This window comes from Cyprinodon tularosa, unplaced genomic scaffold (genome assembly GCF_016077235.1).
Source record: "Cyprinodon tularosa strain WSP-4 unplaced genomic scaffold, ASM1607723v1 ctg923, whole genome shotgun sequence".
Classification (NCBI taxonomy): domain Eukaryota; kingdom Metazoa; phylum Chordata; class Actinopteri; order Cyprinodontiformes; family Cyprinodontidae; genus Cyprinodon; species Cyprinodon tularosa.
In genome coordinates, this window is record NW_024039700.1 from 592,572 (window position 1) to 614,545 (window position 21,974).

The 21,974-nt window shown below is 36.8% G+C and overlaps 2 protein-coding genes across 2 annotated transcripts in view; one reads left to right on the forward strand and one right to left on the reverse strand.

Moving 5' to 3' along the window:
• Positions 1 to 604: 604 nt before the first annotated feature.
• Positions 605 to 11,112, reverse strand: mettl14 (methyltransferase like 14). Its single transcript, XM_038274638.1, has 11 exons — positions 10,883 to 11,112; positions 10,497 to 10,585; positions 8,443 to 8,518; positions 7,552 to 7,629; positions 5,804 to 5,891; positions 5,630 to 5,720; positions 5,361 to 5,502; positions 3,269 to 3,361; positions 2,255 to 2,371; positions 1,217 to 1,427; positions 605 to 1,099 (listed from the first exon to the last, which is right to left on the reverse strand). The coding sequence occupies exons 1-11, from the start codon at positions 10,946 to 10,948 to the stop codon at positions 795 to 797; spliced, it is 1,356 nt and encodes a 451-aa protein (XP_038130566.1). The 5' UTR covers positions 10,949 to 11,112; the 3' UTR covers positions 605 to 794.
• Positions 11,113 to 14,620: 3,508 nt separating this feature from the next.
• prss12 (serine protease 12) overlaps positions 14,621 to 21,974 on the forward strand; it is a 34,707-nt gene continuing 27,353 nt past the window's right edge. The window contains exons 1-5 of the mRNA XM_038274646.1: positions 14,621 to 15,094; positions 17,732 to 17,870; positions 18,706 to 18,878; positions 19,396 to 19,546; positions 20,941 to 21,119. Coding sequence (XP_038130574.1) covers positions 14,779 to 15,094; positions 17,732 to 17,870; positions 18,706 to 18,878; positions 19,396 to 19,546; positions 20,941 to 21,119 — 958 coding nt within the window. The 5' untranslated portion in view covers positions 14,621 to 14,778. The remainder of the gene's footprint in view (positions 15,095 to 17,731; positions 17,871 to 18,705; positions 18,879 to 19,395; positions 19,547 to 20,940; positions 21,120 to 21,974) is intronic.

Consider the following 21,974-nt stretch of genomic DNA (forward strand, 5'->3'; position numbering starts at 1 on the left):
AATAAAGTATTTTTAAATTGAATTTTATTATGCCACGTGTTGATAGAGAAGAGGATTGTTCTTCATTTATGCTAATAAGTTGTTCATACTAAATTTACATCCTGTATCATCTAAAATATTGTTGACCAAGCAACATATTTGAATTTTGTTTCTGTCCAGTTTGCTTAAAGTTTAGAAAATGTAAGCTGTTTTTGTTTCTGACTGAGTCAAAAGGCACAGAGCATGGTTGTCTGTTGTCATAGCCACATGTGTCATGTTCAATGTGCTGGACATTCAGAGATTATTTAAGAAATATTGGTTGTAACAAGTTTTATGCTACGGTTGTCTTCTCATGATCTTAAACTGGTCTGCCTGCTCGCCAAAGACACCAGCCAGGCATATTTGTTTATGAGGTTTTCTCTCCTGGTGGTTATCTATTTATTATCCTCTGATCTGTCAACTCTCCTGTAGATCGACATCAGACTAATAAACAATCATCTAGCCTATCTGGTAACAAAGGCCATGCCGCATTCAAAGTCACCCAAAATAACCTCTTTTTTTTTTTTTTTTAGATCTATTCTGATTCTGTTATTTCTTCAGTAAATCATGACATCCAAACAAAGCAAAATGTGAAAAAAAAGTTTATTTTAGAAACCAAATGTAAATCTACAGTATTTCTAAATTAAAAATATCCCAACTGAACAGTTTTAAAATGATCTATAACAGTAAAACCTTAAAGTTTCTTTCCGACCAAAATAAATGTTTAAAAAAAGGAAAAAAAAAAAAAGAAAGAAAATTGGCAGTCATTTGTTAGTCTAACGAGGCGGAAACCCCCTATGTGGCCCCCCCCTTCCCCTGAACCCTCCTCTGTCTCCCCTGAAGTTTGGCCTATTCCTTTCTCTCCCTCGGTCTCCACCTCTCCCAGCATTTGGCCCCCCACGTCCCCCTCTGGGTGCTCCACCTCCGCGGTCCGACTTCAGTTTCACTGGGGATTTGGGCCGCAGCCTCTCTATTTCTTCCGTGCAGCCGGTTAAATAGGATTCAGGCATAGGAAAGTGTGAAGCATAGGTCTCTGGGTTAAAGTTGGTGTTTGTTAAGGTCGGACCGACTGTCACCCATCCTGAAAACAAAAAAACAAACATAAAAAACCTGTAAACTTTACAACCAAGATTGGTTAGGAATCAAGAAAAGCTAAAAAGCATTTGATATATTTTAATTAAGTGTCACCCTATCCTACCTGGTCTGATGGTTGAGTCTCTTCCAAACAGGTGCAGCCTCCGACGACCCAAACAGAAATGCTCAATGATGTGGAAGATCTCCACTGGTTTCTCTACATTTCCCATCTCAGGCTCCTCTGCAATAATCAGGTCAATGTCTACATTGGCATGAATGAAGTCGCCATCAGTGCTCCTGCGCACAGTTCCCTTGATCCCCATTAAGCAGTGCTCCTGAAACAAATATATTTGATTCATTCGCAATTTTATATATATATAAAAACACTACCTAAACATGCTGTCCTAATATTGACCGTTTCAGTGACGATTCTCTTTTATTTAAAATTAGATCGAAATTTGACACATTTAAACCAGAGAAATGAAGCTATTGAAAATGTTTCTCCTCTCCACATGTGACGTATTAAGTGGAAAGTTGTCTATCTAATCACATAAAATGAGCTAAAAAATGTTTTGCTTGTCACAGGGTTTGGCTAATCAACAGCAAGCATGTGATGCGATCTCATTTACTCTGGTATCCTTAAAAACTAGACATGACAATAGCTTTGACTCAGCAAGACAGGAAAAACAGCACTGTCAAAACTGATAACATACTTCATACGTCTGCTTTTCTTCCTTTGCTGTGTAAAAAAAAAAACAAATTATACCACCAGGTAGCCTCAGATGTGGACATAAATACCTAAGCCCTAGACTTTAAACAGAGCTGAAACTAGCAGGGTTAAAATAATCGAGGCTGATTGCTTTCAATCTCATGTAAATTGTTTCTGTTTTTATAGATGCTAGCTGTTCCAAAATGACCATGAAATGATTCTTTAGACATTTTCAAAACTCAGACAGTTTCCAGTTGAAATTGTTTTACATTTGCCAGTGATAATTTTTGGCCATTTCCAACAAACTGCTATAGTAAATGTTGAGTTTTAGACTTTAAAATTGAATGGAGACGGACGAAAAAATGACTGTTTTAAGCAGAACAAATGATTACTTTCTTAAAGACTCCCGTTTCTTTTTTATATGAGACACCTTTGCGTTTCCATGTGTTGTACCTTAGTCCTCTGAAAAACAGCTTTTGGGTCCAGGGCCTTGGTTTTTCCTGGGTTATTCTTGTTGGTTTTGATCCAGCAGATGTCTTCAGACCTTCTGAAACCCCACTTTCTCAGGCACTGAAATTAAAATGAGGTGTGCCAGTTGGTGACAGAGCACTTAGAACAGCTCAATTCTTTGGCAAAAAGCTCATCTTTTTTCAAATGTTGTTTGATGTTGGATGCAAAAAAAGATATGTTTTCAGCACTCCTTGACTAAGATAAACAAACACCAGGGTTTTGTTTTCATATCAGTTTGGCTGGTTACTGGATCATCAGAACAGCTAAGATGTTCTAACTTTGTTTTTGATGATTCTTCTAACTTTGAAATCTTTCTTTGCATTTGTTACTCAGCAAAACATTAAAAAAACCTAGTTTCTGATTTATCTTAAAACAAAAAAACAAAGCTCGAGCATAAGGTCAGAATTTCAGTCAAAGTCAGAATGGGTTTGAAGATAAAATTCTGCTCATTTCACATAATTAAACATATTTAAAACCAACTGCATCTTGGATTTAAAAAAAGGAAACTATTTGCAGTCTCTAAAAAAGAAAGAAAAATGTGTCGCATAAACATGCCAACTCGGGTAAAAAAAATATAAAAATATTTTTATGCATCAGGGCGAGGCTGTGACACTTTGTTACTGATAACCTTAAAGGATTGACGTCACAGAAGGCAGACAAATGTCATTTAGAAAATAAAGGTATTTGTGGTTTGTTTGCTTAACATGAAAAAGTAATCCATGGTGAGGAACAAATTCCAGACAGAGTTCAGGTATGAAGAAAAACAGATGAACGCTTGCAAAAAGCATCAGAACCAACACCAAACAAATAACCCACATTAATCCAGCTGATCTCACAGAGTAAAGGGAGATAAAAGGTTAAATAAGCTCCATTTGTGTAAACCAGGAACAAGGAAGGAAAAAGATTGAAAGATGATTAGAGATTGGAGTGTGAATTGATTACATAAGACTGTGTTACCATTCTGCCGAGGTCCAGACCTTCTCCAGAGCCACACCAGAGGAAGACAAAGGAGCGTAAAGCTGATATCTCCTCAATCTCCAGTCTCATGATCTATAAAAGCCATGAATAAAAAGAAATAAAAACAAAAAAAACAAGAAAGAGTAAATGAATCACAAAGAAATTGCAAGGCCTGTTATTAGAAAGCTCTGCAGAGGTTTTCACAGGTAATCCAGCAGGTCTTAGAGAACCATTGTTATTTTTTGTTTTGGCATATCTTCATCACCACAAAGCTGACCGTTTCCTTTTGTTATGTTTGAGGTATAATAGCTGATTTACAGAGGCCACACTGTCACACACAAAAGAATGACTGTTAACACTGTGAGTTTTTATTTTTATGGTATTTGTTTAATGCTGTTGCTTTGTTTCATTTTCAAAGTTTCCTATCAGGAGGACAAAATCATCCTCTGACGTTAGAATATTTGCCAGGTAATTCATTTAGAGTTTGAACACATAACACAGAGAAAATGTGTTTTCAGCTTGTAGTTTAAAGGCCTGAACTGACGACTTTTTAATCTCTGATCCTATTTTTTTCCATGTCCAGACTGCGTATAGAGAGCCTCTGACTAGGCAGGGTGGGTAGATCTGTGCAGGTTTTTTTTTTTTTACCTCCATTTCTGTGCTACACAAATTAAAACTATTTCCCACCTTTGATTTGAACAGATTACCAAAAGTTATAAAAAAATAAATACAAAAAAACACCAGCAAAGCTACAAAGCAAAGCCACACTTAACAAGTCTGTGAGGCATCTTAAACCAGAATAGACAATGTCAATATGCCTACTTAAAATCATAGTAAGCTCTAGGTCTAAAAAAAAAGTGAAAAACAGCAATAATTGCCATGGGAAGGTTTACATGCTGACTGTGGCAGAGATGTGATTCTCAGAAAGATCGATAAAGATTATAAAATTTTTGGGAGGCTTTCGGAGGATCAAATTTTACTATATCCGTTTTCTATCCTCTTAACCTGGGTTGTGTTCATTTTTTTAAATGTTTGCCGCTGAATTGCTATGTAATCCGATTAAAATAGTCCTGTGGTCTATCTCAGTCGGAGCTACAAAAGCCCCCTTGCAGAAAATCTGTCAGCTGGGATCATACCCTTTGTCTTTCAATGAGCGCTAAACGTCACGACATCATCCGACTTGATTTTCTGTCTGATCGGACACAAAATCAGATTCAGAGCTTCATTTGTAATTATCAACACACTGATTAACAAATCCTACTGGGTTTTCTAACCTGCAGCAAAATACACACACAACTCAGGTGTGACTTAAAGATATTATAGAGGATTTTCTCGAATTTTTTAAACGATCCGCCCTCTCTAATTAAAAATAAAAAAATGCACGTGTGAGAGCCTGCACGAGCCCATTTCTCCTCGTGCACGCTGTTTAAAAGTTGCTGTTCTCATAGCTCATACAAGCTTACTGTGTCCAAATGTCTGCCCTAAGCCCTAAATCCATCAATCACTATATAGAGCTGGGGCATTATAGTGAACTTAACTTACCGTTCGTACAGATGATCACTTCCCTGCACCATCTTTGGTATTAGTCACTGTGACAGCAAATCCTATATTGCTTTGAGAGGAGAGCTCTCCACGCAAAGCATTCTGGGATATACCTGCCTCTTCTGAGGCCTTTTCTTTTCAAACATTTCGTAGACACTTTTTCTCTTACGGCCCTCGGCCATTTTCAAAGAACCACTTTGAGAAAGTTGAGCGTCAATGACTGGCTGAAACCGTAGCTCACCACAGATACTCGGCTAAAGGCGCACATGTGCAAAAAACGATAGCTAACGGGACGAGCACGTAGGACGGACTTACGTAAACATAGCTCCAGAATGATTGACAATTAGGAGGACTACTTATTTTGATGATCCACCCGGATATAAAAGATCGTCCTCTATACCTTTAATTATCAAATCCAAACTGCAGCTCACAAGCAAAATGAATCGCATCATTAGGTCAACAAAACCCTGTGGGCTTTTTTCTTCAAAGTGATCACTTATTTACCCATTTGCATGAAAAGCAGCGACGAAACAAATAAGGATGTACTAACATCATCCCAGGTCCAGAAGCGTTCTGTGTGACTGATGCCCGACTCTCTGTAATATTCCTCCAAAGGAGGCTCAATCAGAATCACATCAAACTGGCTTTTTAACTCCCGCAGGTCAAAGTGCTCCAGATCAGACTGGAGATACCTTAACAGAAAAACACACAACGTTACATGAGTACAACTCTTCTCTGGGGCTGTCATTACAAACTCAAACTAGAACAAATACATTTGCAACTAGCATTAGTATCGCCTCTTGTTATCATTCAACTTACATGGGAGGAATGTTGGTGCTGGCGATGAGTTCATCTTTGAGTCTGATCAACTCTCGCTGTTTAGGGTATTCTTCAAATCGGTCAGCCAGTCCTTAAAAACAGAAGACTTGGATTTCAATAAAACGCAAGCAGAGACAAGACTATGAAACATTAACGAAGCAGTGAGATACTCACCACCGTCCCTGATGAAGTTTTGTGGCCTGTGACCAGTGTCTACAAAGTGCTGGCAGTAGTCATTGTGGGGGTTCAAGCTTTGGGTACCCTGAGGATGAAAGAGCAAGAGAAAGTTAATGAGAGTGAATCTGAATTAGGAAAACGCATTTGGAAAAGAAAGTTTTTTCTGATGCATTTTACCCTTTTAAGTTAAGGAAAATGGAAAAAGTTCATTCTATTATAAATCTAAACCTTTTACATGAACACAGGTATATTTTTTCTAGGTGCGGGTAGCCAACATTGATTTTTTAAAGACTTTTCTGTTGAAATACAATATCTATTTACCTCTTAAACTTTATAAGGTCTAACATTGATTTGATGGCCTACGTTTGGTGAGGAGAAAGTTAATGTGGATTAATGCATTAGGGCATCTTCAGCAGGCTGTGCCTTGTGGATGTAAAGATCATTGAGCTTTTATTTACTTCAGTTTTTCCATATCAATATAATATATAAATCCAGCTTCATCTTAACCCCCCACTAAACCATAGTTTGAGCATAAGGTTGTGTCATTTATTCTAAAAATAAGAGAACTTTTTCTTCTGACGCATTCCATTGACACCGAGTCAACCTGCCACGGCTAAAAGAAGACTTGTTATCTCTAAAGCTTTACTGTCCGAGACACATGAATTTTCAGTCGATCATGTGAAGCACATCTGATAAAGATAACACATGTTAAACCTTTTCATTTTCCTTTTTATATCGGTGAGACATTAGAAAGTCACGCTGTTTGTATTCAGACAGAACACAAAGCAGGGCTTGATCTCAGACATGTCGTGGTGATTTTCCACGGGTCAAAACTGATCCCCCACACCTTCTTTTTTTTTTATTCAGTTTTTGAATGACATTAATGATAAGAGGATATAATAGAGCAACCACAATTAATCAGGCTAATCTTGATTAATTGATTTGGAGCATATTGATTTTAAAAAATGCTCTCTGCTAAAAAAAAACAAAAACAAACCAACTCAAAGCAGTAATTATACCAAAATGTATTTAGGGGGAAAAAACCTTCTTAATTGAGCTCTATCCAGAACTTCTTCACTGGCATAGTTTTAGCTTAAACTTGTTTTAAAATCTGAAAAAGAGATTTATAGATGACTTGAAACTTTTTGATTATTTACTGATTAATAGCAAACAAATAACAACGTGACAGTTTATTCTATTAGCAAAACAATGATTAGATGCCACACACCATGTTTATATGAGGTTATTGAATAAATGGAAATTTTAAATTGAATTACCAGCAGTAAAATAATTTGAAGGTAGACTTTAGAAAATATATATTTTTTTGGTTTGTTTTACAGCATCTTAAATAAAAGAAAAAGCCCTTAGCAACTACTATCTGTTACAATAAACAAAGTCACGACAGCTATAAAATGTTAGAAAGCAGAGCTTAAAACAGCAACTTTTTCAAAGACGAAACCTGATGCAGAACATACCAGTGCCATTGACGTCTTTTCTAGCAACTAATTATGAATTCTGGACAGATTCCAGTATCATGTGGTTTTAAGTATTTACCAAAATCCTCTTCCTGATACTGTCCGGAAAGTGATCAGGGTTTGTCAATTTGACAGAAACCACACTGAATGCCACTGTATTATGATACACTTAATGCAGGGAATACTTTCTACCACTAAAATATATTAAATAAATCAACTGAACTAACACTGATAAAAAACCTGAGGCTTTTCAAAAGAATGTGCTCCAACCTTAAGGAAAGTACTGGAATCCTTGTACACTTCCTCGTACGGGTTGCTCTCTTCCTCCTGCTGCACCTCTACTTCATCCTGGCTCACAGCAAAACAACACAAACTGAGATGAAAATGATGATAAAAAGTGCACATTTTGCATCACAAGACATATTAATTGATCAATACAAATGACAGCTTTTTTGATAGCAATTTAAAAAGTGAGCAAAATTACAATGATTGTGAAATCCTTTTTAAAACAAACACACTGATGAATTCTGTATTGTGAGAAGTTATGAAAGCATTAAAAAAAAAAAAAAATCGAAGGAATCAATCAATTTAGACAAGATAACAAAAAGGGGGAATCCCGAGTCAACTTCGTTTTGTTTTTGTTATGGTGGGCAGTACTAAGAATGACATAAAACAGAGGTCACTAAATGACAACAGGTAGGTTGAGCCAAAGTGAAAAAGCATATGATTGGTTGGCAGAATGATTTTACGTCCCCTCAAAAATGTTCCTTCTAAACTGATATGAAAAAAAAATACAGAGGGAATCCTGATATTAAAACAATGACTTCTGTGTTCATGAATTTGTGGAGCTCAGATCGAAAAGTAAGAAAAAAAAACAATCCTACTTAAAACTGAATCAAGTTGAATGTTAAATAAACAGAGTCAAACAGGTGAGACAGTCTTCAGTAAAACTCAGAGCACCATTTACTTAAACTGTGGAGGGAATTTTACAAAGAATGTGACTGATATTTACCTGTTAACTAACTGGAGGCTTTTGTGTGTGTGTGTGGGGGGGGGGGGGGGGGGGGGGGGTTAATTATGCCATTAGATCTGCTTGTAAAGGCGAGGTGGATCCATCTGGGTGGAGCATTATCATTAATAACATCAAGTAAAGACACTCACTTTTTGCTCTTCGGTGTCCTCTCCATCAGTCAGCGGCTTCCTTTTGGAAGGAGGGGCTGAGCTATCATATGAAGCTCTGCAAAGCAAACAGATTTAATGCATATTCCCATTCTAAAAAAAAGTGTGATGATCATTGTGAAGGGCCGCACCACTTTTATTTCAATGATCTCTGCTGTAAACTAAATGAACCTCCCAAACTGTTTTTTTTTAAATAAGTAACATTGGTAATTTAAGTTTTTGAGAAACAGCTTCTATCTGTTGAATGGTTGGCATCTCAAACTTGTGGGAAGAGCAGCCTCAGCAAAGACTCCCACACTTTGAACCGTGATATCAGTTCCCTGAAAAATATTTCATACTCTATACCTGACCTCTTCAAGGTTTCCCATGGCCAAGGACCCCAAGCTGATGGCGAAATTGGCAGGGACCCCCTAATTATATATAGTATGAAATTGTGTTATATCAAACTGATTCTATCACTGGTCACTCTATTACAGATGGAATAATGTAACAAAAGTCATGTCGCCCTGGGATTATTAAAGTATTTCTGATTGTGATTCCTGGTTGATGTGACAGGTGTTGTGAATGAAACGGTGCCCAGCTTGAAAGAGCTCCTGTGTGTCGCTGAATGTAAGCATTGATGGCTGAAAGACATCTTCTGCCTCCATTTATCTGTTTACTACAGTGTGTTGAATTTTAATGTGTATCTAAAGACATTTATATTAGTGGAAAAAATTGCGGGGAGAATATAAAATACGTCTAATCAACCGAAAGTTTTGAAATCCCCCCAAAAAACAATTTTTTTTTATATTAAAATGGAACAAGCTTTCTCAACAGAATCCCGGACGTAGGTAAATAAATGTGCAAAAAAATGTAAAATAAATAACCCAAGTATAAACTATTTCACAATATTTTAAGGTTGTCTTAGATGGGATTCTCTGATTATGCAAATGATCCAGAAGTCTTAAATTAATAATAGCAAACATATGCAGAACAACACTTTTCTTTTGGTATCAATATTTTTCACAGTATCAATAATCGTTTGATGGTGATGATCTATTAACCTGTGAGCAAACATCCAACTGTGCACATGCAGAATTGAGTAAGAACAACTACAAGTTTTAGAGCAATGGAAAGAACCACTGCATTCCTGCTACAAGGACGAAAAATGCCCCAAGGACAGGTGATGAAAAGTAGCACTAACTAGCTTAGGCAAGTCACTATTCAGGAATCTGAGAATGGAAGAGTAAAAAAAAAAAAAAAAAAAAAAAAAAAAAAAAACACAAGTAACCATGCTACTGGTGGGTTATATATTTGGCTTTTAAATGATTACTATTTACACCCCTTGTTAAGGTATTTTCTGTTACATGCAAAGCAGGTTTGCTGTGATTCACGCCATGTTGCACATAGCATACCCCACAGAGCCACTGCACATTTCAAAAGTATTTCTGCCCTTATAACATTTTCATATCTGTCAAACACCAACAAAAAAATATAGGTGTATTTTAAAGCGATTATGTGCAAGCATGGCTTTATTCAATCTGAAGTCAGTCAGAGTTAAGAGATGGCATCTATTAGATAACGTCTTGCCAGTTGTCTTTACCAAAAACACATGAAAATGCCTTGACTTAAATGTTAAATGCTTTCATGGTGGCTCTGGTTGCATGTTTAGGGTTGTGGTCCTGTAAAAAGGTTAACAGATCTTGTGAGAACAGCTAGCAATTACTCTGTTGACAGGTTATCTAACCCTGATATGTGGATCTTCCCTGCTGCTCCAGGACACAGAGAGCTGATCAGGGTTCCTCTTTTTCCCTTGGTATTTCCCCCTGGTATGTCAGTATATGGAAGCTTCTTTTCCTCTTTCAGGTGATATTTTGGAATGTGACATAACTGTTTTACACTCAATATACTCTCAGATCTGTTTATTTAAGCATCAAGCAATATTTATCTAATAGTTCTTGATTAAACTTACCTTTCCAGTGCTATGTAAATTAACTGCAAACAAATAAGTTTTTATTTGAGCCCCACATTCTCAGTATAAAGGTGTTTGATCTTACCTGCATGTTTCTCTCGTCTCTTCTATCTCTTTGAGCTCATCTTTACTGTGTAAAACAGCTCCAATGCTGTCTGCGCTCTCTGCTCCTAACTGTGGGTGGAGACGAATTAATAGAAATATTAATATAAAGCATGGTTTGTTTGGGTTTAAGTATCAAACTAGCTGCACCATTTTTATCAGTTAGCTATAATGGCTCTAAAAATAAACACATTGCATTCATTTACACTGATAGTACAGCTATTCCTCTATTTCTGCAGATGTGATAGACTTATGCGACTATCGGACAATGCATGAACGCTCTAACCGTTATAATGCGTTTATTGGTCCGATATAAACCTGTATTTTTAGCAGCTAATCTGCCAGCTAACCCAGTGATAGCATACTTGCCTGCTGAGCTAACAGTTGCCGCCTTAGTTTTTGTCTCTCGCGTATCTCTTGGAGCCTACTGTTCATTTCTTCCTTTTAATAACTTCTTTTAAAAAATAGAGAAATGAAACACAGATAATAACATTTAAATCTCTCCTCACATTTAATGGAAGCAACTAAGCTACAGTGAATAAAAAGCTAAAGGATGATAGCCGCTAAAAATCCCAATAGGTACGCTTGTTATATATATCGGAACACACGACTTTATCCGCATCTTTGCTCATAGTTTTATTCTTAATTCGGACTCTTAACTCAAATATGTGTCATACTATGTGTTTACATAAGTAATTCAACAATAAAAGGAAAGTGTTCGACCGAGCGGGGAACTTAATCTCTTTAATTGTCAGCCCGCTTACATGAACAAGTACCGGTGTGCACAGACTTCAAAATCTAACATACCCTTAACTTAATAAATGGTCGCTCTTTGCTGACGAAATCAAACTGGACCCCTTTGTTTGACGTAAACATGTCCCGCTTCCAAACAGACCCCTCAAATCCATTTCATTAAACTCCACAGAGCGCTTGAAAATATAAAGCGCATTAATTAAGTGATGAAGTGACGGCAACAAAATAAAAAGCAGGAACAGTTAAATTGAAAAATTCAATTCTGTTCAATTCAAAAATACTTTATTAAAATCAAAGTTAAGTGAACTGCTGCAGTAACTCATCGCATTTAAGGAGTAGTTGACTATGTCAGTAGCTGTTGATCTTCTTAAAGTTTTGTCGCAAACAATCAAGGCATTAATTACGGCCCAAATATAAATGAAATGATGCATTTTGTGCCTGAATGCAAACTGACGGAATGTATTGTAATTAAGTGATTATTTATCATTACTATTGTTATTCATAACTATTATTTATCATTATTATTAAGTAAATGTTTATCGTAATTATTTATAAGCCAAAAAAAGAAGGCTTTGTCTTTGGTCCACTCTATAAAGCCTTGAACTAAACGCTATTTCTGACTTTTTGAATTGAAAAATCTTCCTTTATGGGAAGCGAAATGGATTGTTTTTTAACTTTTTTGTTTGTTTGATTTAGTTTACTTAATTGTTAAACTTACTGTAAAAGTTAATGGAAGAAATTACGGAAACATTCTGTGCAGACAAAAAATTGAGAAAAACTTCATCGATGAAAAATAATCAATGATGTCATTGTATTATTATTATTATTATTAATATTTTTTTTTAATAAACTTTATTAGAAAATTCTTTATAATACAGAAAGAAGTACAAATTCCAGTGAACAGCCAGGGGTTTGAGCAAAAAGTAAGAAATAAATAAAAAGTAACTGAATAAAAGTAAAAATAGCAATAGTAAATAGATGCATGTAAAGGGATTACGTAAATATTTTTAATTTAGAGCATAAAGATAGAGTTTTAACAGCCTTTTTGTTATTGAAGTAGGACAATGCAGAAAAATAAGTTGTTGCCTACTTTAATGTTTAATATTTAATAAGTTTTATTACTTCTTCCTACTCCTTTTCGAACATGATGGTATGTTTTTTCGTTTTCTTCTTTTTTGTTTTTGGTTTTGTTTTGTTATGACTTTATTAATTTACTTATATTTGCTTTTTATTAAGTGTTCAAAATAAATGATCAATAAATGTAAAAAAATGTTTTACATTTGTGGATATAAAACTTGGCCAGCAGTAGCAAAAGATGACATAAAAAGAAATGGTCAGAAAGTTATTTTTAAATTTTGTTATTCCAAATAAAATATCTTTAAAACAAAGTTCAAATTTGTCATAAATATTGTCCAGGATGAAGCGACAGATATCTTGCCAAAAACACTTGTGTGTTCACAGGACCAAAACAGGTGAGAGATAGACTCTGAGTAAATGTTGCAGAAAGTACAAGTGGTATCAAGGTCCTTTTTATATTTAACCAAAAATGACTTTACTGGATAACAGTGGTGAATGATCTTAAAGGAAACCTCTTTAACCGTGTTTACTAGTAAATGTTTATTAGGTAAAGACCATGTTTTGTTCCAGCATACCTCTGAGACCAGACCAGACCAGACTGAAATTACGCAAGGAACTGAGATGCAGTTTGTTTGGAATAAAGTACGAATATGTTTGTTATGTTTAGAAGATTTGGGTTGAAAACACAATTTACCTACATAGGTGTCAGTTAGTTCAGTTGGAGCTCTTGGACCTTTGGAGAACAGAGAAGTCTGACCTTTAAATAACAGTATAACACCTGGTGGAATAGCATCAAAACAATAGCAAACTGTTTTGGGCTTATAGGAATCTTAAAATGGCACAAAAATTCTTGATAATTAAAGAGGTCGCCTTTTTCTTTGAAAAGTTGACTACCAGTGTGATACCATTCCTAAAACAGTTTTAAAAAAACAGAAATTTTTTCTTATACATATACCTTTGTTATTCCAAAGAAAGTTCCTATTAGGAGAAAAATTATGTTTGAAAATCAATGACCAGGCCAAAAGGGCTTGTTTATAAAAATTGGAGAGAGCGACAGGAATGCGATCAATGTTATAATTACACAGCAAAACATACTTGAGACCACCTATCTTGTCATTGTTTTATTATGTTCCCTGCAAACTGACAGTTTTTACAAAAAGTAAACATGCACTTTCAAAGTTGTTCTTGTCGGAACCCTTTGAACATATCCTTAGGTGAAGGTTTTTTAATATTCACGGAACCTTTATTCCTGAAGATGTTCCAGACTTCTTAAAAAGTGGTGAATGTTGTATGAAGTCCTTTTGGGAACAATTCTTAAAGGATATATATGTGTATGCACTATACCGTATACCCCATGCACCTTTACCTCCTTTTGGCACCTTCTTGCTCTTTTTGACCATTGAGCCAATGTAACGAGTACATTTCTCCACTGTGAAGATCAATAAAATCAATCAATCAACCAATCAATAAATCAATCTTTAAAAGTTAAAATATAGGGGAACTATATATAGGGAAAATATATGGGAATTTTGATAAAGTTGTAGTTTCAATGGAATATTTGGGTAATATAATAACCTTTGCAATGTCAAATTTCAAAACTGACCCAACTTTCGAGCAAGAAAATTTAAAGACTTAACCACATTATATAACCATAACCCATAACCTGTCGATATTAATCATAGCACACTTAGTTTAACTTATTTTCCAGGAATATGCAAATAAATTGCGAAAAGACGTTTTAAATTGATGTTGTTATGAATGTGAGATTATGAATCATTATAAATGAAAAAAATATGCATATATATATATTGTTAGAACTGTAAATATACAGTCATATGTTTATATTACTTTGTATAACTGTTTTCAATAAAAAAATTAAATTGTCTAGAGCTGTTTTTAACGAAATTTCTTTTTGTATACACTCATGTAAACAAAATGACAAAATAAATCTGTCTAAGTCTAACAATGTACACTAATAACGTCTCTAGAGTGATGCATAATTTCTAACGATGATGCATGAAGAAAAATAAAGCTCGTGCATTGCATCAAAGTCCAAGTCTTTATGGAGATCATTTGCATCTAACGCACTTGAAATGGTAGTGATTAAATACAACAAATAAAGGAGGAAAACAACAACCAAAAAAGGATCTTGTTTTAAAGCTGTTAAATCTTATTTTTGCTTGTAAACATGCATCCTTATTCCTTGGCAAAATGGGAATATCCCATCACATGAATCACTGATGTTCATTTTTTTTTTTCTCGGAGTGTTTCCTCCCCATCCATCCATCCACCCACGCAAAGGGATCAATGCTGCTCCATCGGTTTCCAGCCTTTCCTCTGCAAAGCGCTACAGCTGACTGGATGACTGGGAAGCCGTCAGCTGATGACTAAATCAGATCGACACCGTTATCAGCAGCTCTGCTCACAGTCCCAACATGAGTGCGGCGTTTCTTGCCTCATTGGTCGTGTTGGTGACTGCGAGCGGCTGTTTTTCCAGCAGCCTCCCGCCGTCCGCAGACTGCGCGCAGAGCCGGGGGAAGGACGCTTCTTACCGGGGAGCCATCGATGTGACCGACTCCGGCAGCCGGTGCATGAACTGGACCGAGGTGGCCGGATTCAAAGAGCGCTATCCGGACAGAGGAATAGGAGATCACAACCACTGCCGCAACCCGGACGGCAGGATCCGACCCTGGTGCTTCTTTAGGAACCTTAAAGGGAGAATAGATTGGGGCTACTGCGACTGTAAACAAGGTAAACATGCAGGCCTGCTGCTATTTTTATCTGACATGAACAGCAGATATAGACACACATCATCCTCGTCTATTTTTGTTATCATAAAAAAAACTATATATATTTATTTCATTATTATTTTATGCTTGGATCATATAGGTTAAAAAGTAATAGAGATGAGTCTGCAAATGTTTTCCAGTGCAGCATACTTCCTTTATGACTGCACGTGTATTTACATGTCTGGTTTTAACTGATCATACTCACTTATGTGGGAAATATGTTTTTATCATTTAAATCTTGCAAATAAACCCTGCGCCACTGATTTTTAAAAAGTAAAAATGAAAAAATTACCAAATATAAGCAGTGTGTAACAGGCGCCTATGGTCTCTTGTTGTGAAATGTGGGTAGCTTTTGACAGGCTGTTCTCTGTCTGCTGCAAGTTCAGATCTGCTGATAACAGAAAGCAGCACACCTGCTCTACCTGTGCCAAGCCCAGTTTATTTGCGTGTTTCAGCATGGGTATAAACACATAAATAATCTTTATAATCCAAGATATGAAAACATGAATGTTAAGGTAATCTGATTATAAATTTAAGGTCTTACAGTTTAAAAATAAAGAAGATAACATATCACAATAATTCAATTCAGAAAAGGAAATGTATTAAGCATATATCATGATATGTCTGTTTATTTCTGCTGATTTGAAATATCCATGATTTCTAATGGAAAAGCTGTTACGTTTTTCAGAACAACATAAGAAGTTGCACCCTCTAATTGGCTCCATTTGCATTAATTACTCCATCCAAATGCTGCAGTACTGAGATAAACAGCCTGTGATACTGCAGATGTGTTAAGGAAGTCCAGTTTGCTCTAACTGTTGTTTAGCTCGAGGACAGACTGCTGACTGATCAGCCACTTTGATACCAGAGTCTTTAAACCTGAGTGGAGGCCAGCTTGGGAATGAAACCAGCATCTCTATTAAGCTTATCAATTAAGGAAAGTGTGGAGTGCTCTCATATTTCTTGTACTGATTTTGGACTATTAGTGGACTTACAGCTGCAGGTTACTTTACGTGCTCTATAAAGCTTGGTTGGTTGATTGAATAATTACATAATTAAACAGCCAGTCAAACAATTAAGAGATAGAGTGATTTATTGATTGATTTATATCACTCAATAAAACCTCAGTGACTATGAAATGATTAAGCAAATTTAGTCCTCTTTCATGTCCCTTAAAGTTAAATATAAATGTCACCTTTCATCTGAAAAGAGGGGCTTTATGGTGGTGCAGTTTGTAGCACTGCTCAATTCCTGGCTTTCTATATGGAGTTTGCATGTTCTTCCCATACAAAAATGAGTGTTAGTTTAATGATAGCCTTTTAATTTTGGGTCATCTCTAAATTGTCCCTAGGTGTGAGTGCATGGTCGTACTTCTCTGTGTTGCCCTGCCACAGACTGGTGACCTGTCCAGGGTGTACCCTGCCTCTTGCACATACACTGCTAGTGATAGGCACTGGTCCCAACACGACTCTGGCGAAGATGGGTGGATCTGAAAAGAGATTTTTTACAATTTAGAGACATAGATCAAAGTATCAGGTCCTGTTTTTGAACTGTTTAAGAGAGAAGCCCCCCCATCATGAGTAGAATATTGCAATTCCTAACAGAAAGGACCCAGACTGATATTCAAACCTGGACCCTCCTCAGACTTACTACCTGTACTTTTAAGAATCAATAATTTTGTCTAATGCTTGTGCACAACTAATCTTGAGTTGTATTATGTTTCCACCCATCAGCACAGACCTCTGTCTCATCCCTCTTTCTCCTACTTTTCAATCTTTTTTATAAAGGAATGAAAAGGTTTTGTTGTCTCATTACTAAAGATCTGCAATATCTTTTATTGCTCTTCTTTTCTTGAACAGTTGCAGTTTGACAAAACATTAAATAAGTTACAATTGCTTATGTACAGAACACATGTATTTATGGGTTGCATGATATGTATAACAGAAGTTTTAGATGTGTTTCTGCTCAACTTGTCTGAAAAAAAAGAATGCATTTTCTCCTCAGCAGCCTGAGGCCCATTAATCACTAATTTATTTAAGTGCAGTATATGGGGGCAGGGGAACAGCTAAAACATATAGGACAGTGGGTCATGGGGATCAGGATTGAGGACCCTCAGTGATAGGTGGGTAAATTCAGTTTCAGAAAGTAAAAACCTTTTCCAAGTAAACCAGTAGTCTCAAATTCCACCTACAGGGCAAGTGTCCTGCAACCTTTAGATGTGTTCCTTTGCCGACATACCTGAATCAAATGGTTAAACCCTTTCAAGCTATACAGAGCTCCATTATGAGCTCATGTTGGAGTCAGGTGTGTGGAAGCTGAGACTCATCTAAAAGTTACAGGACTTCAGGCCTCAAGCACTGGAGTTTGAAACCGCTGTTTTAAAGATTAGTCCTTGTCTATGTTTTGAAGCTGGAAATGCAAATGGTTAAAAGCAATCTCTGTTCTGGCTTTTGGCTTTCTGAATCTGGTTTCCTCACCTCTATCCATTGTCTACAGTAGGCAATGTTTATAAAAAGAATTATTCATATTCTTGTGCTCTACACTTACTCCATACTTTGATTTTCTTAGTTTACTTTTTCTAACCTTATCTCATCCTTAGGCTCAGTGCGTCTGCAGGGAGGCCGCTCCAAACTCGATGGCAGGGTGGAGGTGTATCTGGGAGGAGTTTGGGGGTCTGTTTGTGGCAACGATTGGGATGACAAAGATGCTGCAGTGGTCTGCAGACAGCTGGGCGAGGGGTGAGTGCCAGCATGCATGCACACACTTGTGCTCACATGTGTGCTCATCCTCACACATGTGTTCAACCACAGGCACTAAAGGGTTATCACCATCTGTGCTAAATTCACAAGTTGCACTCATGCGACATAATTTACTAAAAACTGTTCTTTTCAAAGTGTGTGTACTTTTTATGACTTTAACATCCCTGTCCCCTTTTTTCACTTAGGTATTTAATTAATTTCAGAGCTCAGTTATTTACTAGAACGCTGCAAGCTCTCTGCTTTTCCCAGCTGATCTCTCCAAGCAACTTGTCCTGTGGTTCTAACTATGATATATAGCCATGCCAGAAAAAGGTCTCTTGGGAGCCTGTAAAGCAGTTATTCATATCAGCAGTGCTCGTAAGATGGGGCATACTTGCTGGAATGAGGATCCTGCTTTCCCTGGAAAACCCAGTCACTCTATACATACACTCACTAGGCATACTGTTATTAAGACCAGTGCAGGCCCACATTCTGACACGGATGCACGTCTGTGCAGCATATGCGCATTCACACAGAAGTCAATGAAAGCACACAGTCAAAAGAGGGGAGGGCAAATGTCATCCATATATCAGGAGGGAGCGTCAGTGATGACTTTCCCATGGTAAGTTATTGAAAGCTGCTGGTGAGCAAACTGAAAGCTGGTGATAACAGCAACCTAGAGGCCTGCAAACCCAACAGTGAGATAGATTTACTAATAGTTATTTTGTTTTCTGATCACATATCAAAACAATTATTTGTTTTTATAGTTTATTTATGCTTAACACTGTTGTTGCATAAATTTTATAGTATAGGCTGCCTCTTGTTCTTCTTTTAGGGTCTCTGGTATTGCTCGTTCGGCTCCTTTGTTTCATCCCCAAACAGCCAAGATTCACTGGTTGGCAGTCCATTGTCAGGGAGAAGAGCCAGACCTGCTCCAGTGTCCTAAAAATACCTGGAAAGGAGAAGAATGTTCTCTGGCCGCAGCTGTTACCTGCACTCAACAGAGGGGTAGGTGTGCCTCATTTGTGTTACCAATGATTTAGGGATTCCTTTATTATGGTTTGCAGGATAAAAGGGGATCTAAAAATCTTGCTGACTTTCACAGTCCTAAATCGATTCCTTAAAGATGATCATTTGTTTGCAGGCATTTTCACACTACTTTCTTTTTTTCATTTTATGACTATAGAACCATACAACTCAACTTATGCAATGTACCAACACAATCAGGTGCATAACTGTATAGTAAAAGATAAATGATACAGATGCTGCACAGTTTTTCCATTTAACATTAATGCAGTTATTTGTGGATATCTTCCAGTTAAAATCATAAAAAAAGACAACAAAAACAAAACTTTTGATTTCTGGTTTTATCATTAAAAATCAACAAAAGTTCAAAGGGTGTCTACAGGTTTGGAAGGCATTGCACCTGGATTGGGAAGGTCAGATTATTATACTGGGTAAAACTGCAAGAATGTTGTCTAAAAATACTTGTAAACCTGTGAATTTCATTTTATGTGCTCGGCAGCGGTCGGGACCCTTCCTATCCGGCTAGTAGGAGGTCGGTCAGAGTCAGAGGGCAGGGTCGAGGTCTTCCACGCAAGACAATGGGGCTCCATATGTGATGACCAATGGGATGACAATGATGCAGAGGTGGTGTGTCGACAACTGGGGTTAAGGTGAAAATAAGGATACACAGACACTCAATACCTTCCCCCACAAACACCCCACCCGCACACAAAACACACCCATACACACACACACAGCTGCGTTTTCATGCTTTTGGGGACATTGCATTGAGTTACATTCATTTTATATGGCGTAACCCAGACCACACCTTAGTCCTAAACCTATCCCTAACCAAAAGAAGATAACTTTACCATACTCGGACCAGTTTTATTTCCCCATATATACCTGGAAGCACTCCTAATTCAATTCAAATCAGTTTATTTATATAGCATCGATTCATAACAAATTTCATGTCAAGGCACTTTACAGTTCACCAGATCATACAGTCAAATTGATTCAAAGTTTTCCATCTAAGGAAAACCAGTAGATTGCATGGACTTATTGACTCAAAGTCAATCCCTCATTAAGCATGCTTGTAGTGACAGTGGAGAGGAAAAACTCCCTTTTAACAGGAAGAAGCCTCCAGCAGAACCAGGCTCAGTGTGAGCGGACATCTGCTGAGGTCGACTGGGGTTCAAGGAGACAGAAGCAGAGGTATAGAGGGTCACTGTAAATCCTAATGTAGGATATTTTAAAACACTGCCTCCAACATTGTAGGTAAAACAAGAACAAACACCTATTCTCATTTTGGTATTTTCAGTGAGTACCATCCAATCCTATTGACTTCTATGAATTTTCTGTAATTTCTAACCCTTTATGTTCCCAAATCTTACCTTACCCAGACCCTGAACTAAACTCAATTCAAGCCTTAGCCTTAAACCCCTTCTTGAGTTTACCAAAATTGGACCTCACTTTGCTGGTAAATGAGGAAAATTGTTCCCACTTAGATGAGGAAACAGAAACATACCTACACACTTAGAATAAACAATATTGATTTCTTAAAAAAAAAAAAAAAGTATTATCTTTTAAAAAGAAATAGTGCTGCTGTATTAATAAATGAAGGAATGAGTGCATAAGAAAAAAAATGAGACTGAGTAAATGTGGGTGTTAATCCATCTTTCTCTCCCTCTGTCTAAAAGTATGACAAGTATTCTTTCCATTCAGACAACGGACAGAACAGTGAGCCGTAAAGAACATCTGGAAGTCAAACAGTGAATCAGCCTCTTTGTTCTTCCATGGATCCTCGCACCATAGAGTTATGCATATTTAGCAACACTATATTCATTCCCGGCGAATGTTTTCCAGTGTTTGTGTTTTGTAGAGTCGAATTTGACGATGACACTGTTTTAATTTGAATTAAATCAGAAAAGCAAAATGGCTGTGCCATCCAGTTTAAATGTGAACTGTTTCATACACCCTGTTGTTTTCACTGAGGACATTGCCTTTTGATTTTATTATTGAAGGGCAGGCCATTTATTTTCTGTTCACTGTGCTTTATTTTCAGTGGAGTTGCAAGGGCATGGAGCCAAGCACATTTTGGCAAAGGTACAGGCCGCGTCTGGTTGGACGAGGTACGCTGCTCAGGCAATGAGTTCACTTTAGAGCAGTGTCCAAAAAGTGCCTGGGGTGAACACAACTGTTTGCACTCTGAGGATGCAGGAGTGTCCTGCAGCCCTCTCACAGGTGAATCATCAGTTTCCCCTTTAAATGAACAGCACGCTGATATTCATTATCATGATCAACCTCCCAAAAGGAAGTCACAACTTTTCCTGCTGAAACATTTACCCAAAGCTCTGAATACACTCAGGGATAGTTTACTTTGTTATCTAGTTTGATTGTCAGGCACGTGTATGACAGATAACATGCCTGTTCATTTCAACGCATCTAAGAAGAACTAAACAATGCCTGATTATCTCTACCTGTCATAATTTTCTACCACATGCGCAGTGATTAATAACAACAGTGAAAACACTAACATTAAAGAATGTTTGCTTTTCTTGTTGCCAAGTGATTGAATTTTCTTTAAAAAAAAAAAAAAAAACTAAGAGAATGCAAATAAAATCAAGAAAGAAAATACAGAACATATTTTTGCCATAAAAGATGGAGCTTTCCTTCTGCTTAGTTAAGTAAATACTTCAACAAATTGATTCATTTGTAGTCACGGAATCAATGTGTTTAGAAACAGGTCATCTGGATTTCATTTACATTTACAGTCTGAATTGTCTGTTGCTGTATGACAATATGGCTTTAGCTTGGCCTTATTTTAATAATGGCAAAATGAAGTGTACTTATTTTGATTCTACATTGTTTTCTTAGGGAAAAATAACCAAGCCCTAAAAAATATATAAATATCAGGAATAAAGGGTTTTAATTTAACTATACAGTAGATTACTTGAAGTCCTCAATAAACTCAGCTCCCATTCTGTTGTACTACAGATCGTAAAACAATGCAGCACTTGCACTAGCAAGCTTTTTTTTAAGATCATGTTCTAGTGCTTTTTCCACAACTTTCAAACCCATTTGTTATTTCATAGATAT